At 35.0% G+C, this 7030-nt stretch overlaps 1 protein-coding gene across 1 annotated transcript; it reads right to left on the bottom strand.

Moving 5' to 3' along the window:
- Positions 1-1814: 1814 nt before the first annotated feature.
- LOC142556549 (transcription factor BEE 3-like) lies at positions 1815-4100 on the bottom strand. Its single transcript, XM_075668010.1, has 6 exons — positions 3666-4100; positions 3232-3351; positions 3041-3106; positions 2829-2897; positions 2642-2719; positions 1815-2270 (listed from the first exon to the last, which is right to left on the bottom strand). The coding sequence occupies exons 1-6, from the start codon at positions 4032-4034 to the stop codon at positions 2148-2150; spliced, it is 825 nt and encodes a 274-aa protein (XP_075524125.1). The 5' UTR covers positions 4035-4100; the 3' UTR covers positions 1815-2147.
- Positions 4101-7030: the final 2930 nt, after the last annotated feature.

Genomic DNA, 7030 nt, shown 5'->3' with positions numbered 1-7030 from the left:
ATCTCCATACCCGATTACCCAATTATTTAATCGGATCTAAAAATCCCTCCATACCCTCTTCTATTCGGGTCGGGTATCGGATCCTCCAACGGGTTCGGAGGAAATTGCCATCCCTAGCGGGACCCCATCGGGTCATTATCTTATTAAGCATTGGACCGAGCTCCCAAAGGCTGGTTGACCTCTCTCAGTGTGACCTCATCAGGTTTCTATTTTATTTAGGTGTGTGGCCGACCTCCCAAAGCCGGCCGACCTCATCCAGCGGGACCCGTCGGGTCATTATCTTATTAAGTGTTGGGCCGAGCTCCAAGAGCCCGACCGACCTCTCTCAGGATGACCTCGGGTTATTGTTTATCAGGTGTTTAGCCGAGCTTCAAGAGCCCCGTCGACCTCTCTCAGTATGACTTCATCATGTTATTATTTAGTGTTTGCCGAGCTCCAAGTGCCTGACCAACCTATCTCAGGACAGCCCATGGGCCACCGAGAGCTCAAACCACAACGAGCTTTTGGTCTACAACGTCAGCTCGACTTGAGGTGGGGACTCGTGATACCCCCGGATTGAGGATGGGCTCGGCCCGCTCTCGGTAGCCCATCTAGTTGAGGACCCGACATTCAGAGAAGCACGAGAGGTCATCTGGGAGGTCATCTAAGCCGACCTCCCATATCAGCAGTACCGTCGATTAGAGAGGTCAGCCGACCTCCCACGCCGAGCTTCCATGCCGACCTCCCAACATGAAGCTGAGCCGACCTCCAAGATTATGATATCGGTGTGATTGAAAACGTCTTGGCCGACCTTCCACGCCGAGCTCCCATAGGGTCCTGACTTCAGGCAGGCTCATACCTACGAGAGCTCTTACTCAGGCATTAACGCGTAACCCACAGAAATCAAAGCCCAGAAAGGTAAAGCCCATTAAAGATCTAACCAAATCTGGCACAAGATCTAACCAAATCTTTCAAGATTCTGAAGATCTAAATCTACCAAATCAGGACTCTATCATCCTCCTATATATACCAAGTTTCATTCATTGTTTATTGATTCATATATTCACATTCTTTTAGCACACACATTATTCTCTCAGTTTTCTGTTCTCTGACTTGAGCGTCGGAGGGGCTACGCCGGAACAACCTTCCGGCCCCCTTCTAACACTCATGTTTGTGCTTTCAGATTTTGAATGTCCGATCCGAGCTCCCCAAGTGAAGATCCAACCTCACATCTACCTTTCGAAGGTCTGATCCGAGCTCCCCAAGCGAATATCCGACCTCCCAGTACCATCCCGGATTTCAGCAACATCACTTATAAATATAATTTGAGTGATCTGACACTAGTTAGAACTGTAGCAGGTGTTGGAATCTTTGGAAATTATTTTTGCACAAAATTTGTATAGTGTATTTTTGGTTAACATTTTAAAAATTTATAACAATTAAAATACATAATATTTGTGAAACTATCTAACAATCTCAAAAATTTTGAAGTGTTACAATTACATAATGTTACCCAAAATCTTCAAATTTTAAATTTTTTAAAGCATTATTTAACTACCACATTAATACTCCACTAAAAAAGAATAAAATAATTTAAAAAATGAACTTAACTAAACCAAGCTTAACCAATCGCAGGACCAAAACCAAAACAGACCAAGCTCAAGCTGTGGAATAATTTTTGAAATTTTTGCATGACAAAAAAAACAACTAGTTTAAAATATAGATTTATCAACTAAAATTTATAAAAAAACAAAAACAAAAACAAAAATATATGAACCATAAAAGACAGCAGTCACATAATGTATGAATTTGTTGACAACATTATGAAATATTGAGTCAAAAAATAGCTGTCTTCCCTGTAATATGATAAAACATCATTTCATGTCCCAATTAGCCCCTCATTACACGTTTAATCATTAATTAGCTAATAATGAGATTTAAAATATCACATACATATTATTTTTAATGTGGACAATCTAATAAAATAAAATTAAAAATAATATGATTGTAGAAATAAGGGAGAATTTTGCGACCGAAGTCCCGATGAACGGCGGCCGTAACTATAACAGTCCTAAGGTAGAGAAATTCCTTGTCGGGCAAGTTCTGACCAGGACGAAAGGCGTAACGATCTGGGCACTATCTCGGAGAGAGGCTCGGTGAAAAGATTTTCATTTGTTGAGTGGTAATTGAAAATAACAGCCAAAATTAGTGTCAAACTGAGAAATCTGCGCAGACGTGAGGTCCTGGCTTGCAATTTTGTGAAGATTTGAGCCTCCAGATGCCTTTGCTCTCTGCAAAATTAATTATACAAAAGACATATTACCATAAATTTTTATTTTTTTTAATTTTGACATAGGCGTGTTTGTTGCAATTAGATTTCGAATATTTGATTCAATTCCAAACGTGGAATTTTAGTGTTACATGAGCTACAAGTATTCGTCACCAAAAATAAACTTTAAAATTACCATGCTATCATGGATCTCTGGTTTGGAGTAATCACCTATATATCATAGTATGCATGTAAAATGATCATATAATATTAAAAAGAACTAAAAATATATTATATGAAAACCATAATCTTTAAAATAAAAAAAAAATCTATTTAATTTTTTACAAAAAATAATATTTTCATGAGAAGGTTAGGAAAAGGGAAATTAATTACCTGCAGGGCCTCCATGACATCTGTGTCTGAATTGAAGTCATAAACTGTGCTTGCTACATTAAGCTTCATAGATAGAAACTTAATACAAAAAAAACACAAAAAGGAAAACATTTAATTCTGATAATTTTTATAAATAATTAAGAAATAAATACCATATTTCATTTTTTTTCTAATTCCATTTGCTTGCCTCAACTTGATTTTGCAAAGACTGCACGTAATTTATTATCTCATCCAACATCACTGCCATCCCCATTGTCTGCAAATTGGATCAAATAAAAAAATTTCTTAACGCAAAATTCAATCTTTGAATTTTCATCGAGACCCTTTAACTAAATTTTTGGATCTCTCCCTCTTTTACCCGGGAAAAAAAATCCCCCGAGTTAATAAAATAATAATTACCTTGTAGCATCCCGGAACAATGTCTTGTAAACATCTAAGCCGTTCGTTGATTTTTTCTCTTCTGACCTACATATAGATAATTAGATATAGATATATTAAAAATTCTATATCTTATATTAGTATTGTTTTTTTAAAAATTTGATACATTTAATTAATTTATATATATATATAATTTGGATTTTAAATTTTACTCTTTCTGCTAAACTGTGACTATCTGTGGCTTGGCCTCTTTTGGCTCTGACGTGCACAACTTCTCTTGGCTTTTCCTTTTCCTTTTCACTGTCTTTTACTCTCTTCCTTCTTCGTCCGGTCTGTAAGAAAACTCAGATGTTAACAGTTATTTTCATTTGAGAGCATTTGCCAAAATTTATAAAGCCGATCGCATGACAATTTACTAAAAAAACTGTAGTTAATGAGACGATTTAACTCAAATATTTTAAATAATATAAAACAATCCATCTGTCAATACTTATATGATAACTCATGAGTTCTGATATCAGAGACCTTTTGTAGCTTTACTGGAAACCATAATTGGTGTTAACAGTAGAAAAGTAAAATAAATATTGATCAAACACCATTCTTGACCAAAAATCGAACTTGAAAAAATAATAAGATAAGAGTTTACATTTTTCCATGTAATCCCATTTTCAGAATCCTGAAATGAATTAGCTGTGCTGCTTTCTAGGTTGTTTATAATATCCATTGATTTCCTCTTCTTCTCAACCATATGATCATTAAAAGACTGCAACACCATATTGCTTCCATCCTGGATAAACAATCCAGCAGGGTCTGCAGCAGAATCAAGGAAATTAGGATCGGCATGAGGATAGCTAATCAAACTGCTGTTGAAGTTGATCAATCCCGATAGAGAATCCGGAATCGTGGTCGGATTCAGGCCCGTGAATTGGTTGAACAGGTCTATGTTTGATTCTGTGTCGGACAATGTGAAAGATTGATCAAGGTTTTGTAATCCTGGTAAGAAGTGATCAGCCATTTCTGTTTCAAGAATTTTAGTCTTTATGGTCGTGGATCCCTCGGGTAATCCTATATAAAGTATAAGTTTGCCACTTGGGGATAAGAATAGGATCAAAATTAATATAGGAGTGAACCCATAAAAAAAAATTAACAGCTTCTTGAATATTCGAGATTATACACAAATATATATATTTATATTAAGACAAAAATACAAACATTCAATATATATAATGCATAAAAAGATTGTGTGCCCGTATATATAATTAGGTATTTTAGTAAGGGGTCTCTACGATTGGTGGTTTTACCCTTATTAAATTACAAAATACACGATCCATTAAAAGGAAAAAACAAAGTTTCTTTAAAACAAATTAAAAATATACAAATATTCAAATAATATTTAAAAACATATATTATAATATATATATATATATAAAAGAACATATTGTAAATACACATGATAACGCCTGCTCCAAAAAAATCTAGTATATATAAGTGATTATTGGTATTCGTACATTAAAAAATAAAAAGTTTATCAGATGAAAATATTAGAATCTCTTAAATTATTGTGTATAGGGATAAATGTTGCATTTTATAGGGCCACGTGGCAAATTGAGGGTGATGTTTCGTTGGTGGGGTATATCTAAGGAGATATATCCAAATTATGGGGTCGATCATTCGTTAGCCCCTGCATTCAGATTTAAGTAACATTATGATGAAAGATTTAATTCCAAGCATTCACACAAAAAAATCCTACAAACTTTTTTAGAAAATTAGTTCGAGGGTATCTAATTTAACTTAAATATGATAATTTTCATGTTTTGGATTCAAATATGCGGAAGCATGATGTCTGTAGAAAGTACTTTGTATTTGTATTCGTTTTACGGTAATGATTAACTCAAGTTGTTATAGGAGTTCATTATAACTCATTATAATTTGTTTCAAGTATATATTTTCAACCTATACGATACAGCGCATTATGATCATTTCTCCTTCTAAATGTCATGTTTTCGTTGTCGTCTAACTAATCTATCAAGTGTTAGAGTAGATGCCCTGCAAGCCAACGGTTGGCTAGGGAATTTATTGACTCAAGTGAAATAAACAATCTTTATTTTAATATAATTTAACTTTTCATGGTCTTGTTATACTTTATCTGTATAATCATGCAAACAGCATAGATAAAGTCCTTGATTATGCTTTAATACAAATGAATCGTAATTCGATGTTGAAACTCATTTGTAATCACTGCATATTCTAAATTCGTTCCTAGTCGATTCAGCCGCCTAAAACAGGGATAAAGGTCGCTTGAACTCGAGACTAGCATCTGTGATGTTGTGTACTGCGTTTCTTGGTAAGGGCATGGAGATGTCCAAACATGCAGATGGCAGATGGGTAGTCATATGATGATTATACCGAACAATCCTCCCTCGGACTTTCCAAGTGGTTATCATTCATCGAGAGGATAAGTCTGTGGTTATGATTGTACACCATTAGTCCTTACGACCCGGGACAACACTGAGGCTCTATATGCTAGGGCTGTGCTTTGACTCGTTTACCGGCTCTAGGAGAGTCATCAGGTGGCGAGGTTGGGTACAATTGCGACACATATAGGAGCCAGTGCATTGTAGTCGGGGATTCACCGCTCACCTGCGGGTGTGGATATCCTATGTGATCTGATATAATAATAGTGCATGGAATCTCTGGCCAGAGTATGAGATGTACGTTGGAGAATGAGTTCTCCAATAGTACACGCGATGCCACTATTATATGTGTCACATAGTTATCGAATTATTATGCAACCCTCGATGAACTAATGTTTGCAGATTCGATCGGGATATATGAGATGAAGGGACCGTACTGTACGTTAATCATAATCGACTTGTTCTTGCAGGCACTATCAGTGATACCTAGGGGATCATGGGGCGATGCTACTAGACGCTCTTACCATGATCCGATGGGTGTAATCAGAAATGAGTTCTGGCATTCTTGATCAAGGCGTTGATGAAAAGAATGGGGCTAACTAAGGTAAGCCCGAATAAAGGATTATGTCCTGAATCACAAAGAGTTGTGAACCCACGGCTAGCTGTATCCCTGAACCATTGAGGGTCACACAAGCACTAGATCGTTTGTTCCTGTTGAGAGAATAAATTCAAGGAGTTGAATTTATATTATGATATAGTAAATTCAAGCAGTTGAATTTATGATAATAAATTTTGAGAAAATAAATTCAAGGAGTTGAATTTATGAGATAATAAATTCAAGAAGTTGAATTTATGAAATTTGGAGAGAATAAATTAAAGGAGTTGAATTTATAAAATTTGATAATTTAATTTATTAAACTCAAAAGTTGGGTTTATTAAATATTAAATTTTGGAGGTGATAAATTCAAGGAGTTGAATTTATAATTTAAATATTAAATTCAAATGTTGAATTTATAAGAGATTTAAATTAAATGTAATGGGCATATGTATAATGGACTTGTAGGAGTACAAGACCAACATACATATTATTAAAGTTCTTAATTAGACTTTAAAAGATTAATTAATTAATTAAACTAGTTGAACTAGGATAATTAATTGATTAAGCCCATTAAGTGTTTAATTTAATTAATGGGCCCTAAGCTTATATATATGTGTATTATGCTTAGGGTTAGATACAATTCATTCACAATTTTGAGAAACCTTAGCCTCCATTCCATTCATTGAACTTTTCGAAAAATACATCTCCTTTTTCTCTCAATTTTCGGCCACCTTAAATGTTATTCAAGGTCTTGAGCCGCCTCTCAAGTTTTAATCACCAACGAAAAATATCTTCTAAATTTCTAGAACAATTTAAAAGAGGAACAAATCTTCTAGTCGTGGACCTGATTAGAAGGATTGAAGGAAAGAGTTCTTGAAGAAAGTTCGTAGGAATTTCATAAAGAGCTATCTCCGCTAAACCCGGAATAGTTGGAGCCGTGTGATTAATTCACCAAAGGTATAAATTCTTACGCCCTATGAATGTTTTTGTTAAAATTAT

This window comes from Primulina tabacum, chromosome 9 (assembly GCF_025594145.1).
Source record: "Primulina tabacum isolate GXHZ01 chromosome 9, ASM2559414v2, whole genome shotgun sequence".
NCBI classification, from domain to species: Eukaryota; Viridiplantae; Streptophyta; class Magnoliopsida; order Lamiales; family Gesneriaceae; genus Primulina; species Primulina tabacum.
Note: the sequence above shows the minus strand (reverse complement) of the source record. Positions and strands in the feature narration are given on the sequence as shown.

Coding starts and splice junctions, on each gene's coding strand:
- LOC142556549 (XM_075668010.1), bottom strand. CDS start 4,034: ATGGCTGATCACTTCTTACCAGGATTACAAAACCTTGATCAATCTTTC. Junction 2,898..3,040: donor TTGTTCCGGGATGCTACAAG/GTAATTATTATT, acceptor TCCAATTTGCAG/ACAATGGGGATGGCAGTGAT. Junction 2,271..2,641: donor ATGTCATGGAGGCCCTGCAG/GTAATTAATTTC, acceptor TTAATTTTGCAG/AGAGCAAAGGCATCTGGAGG.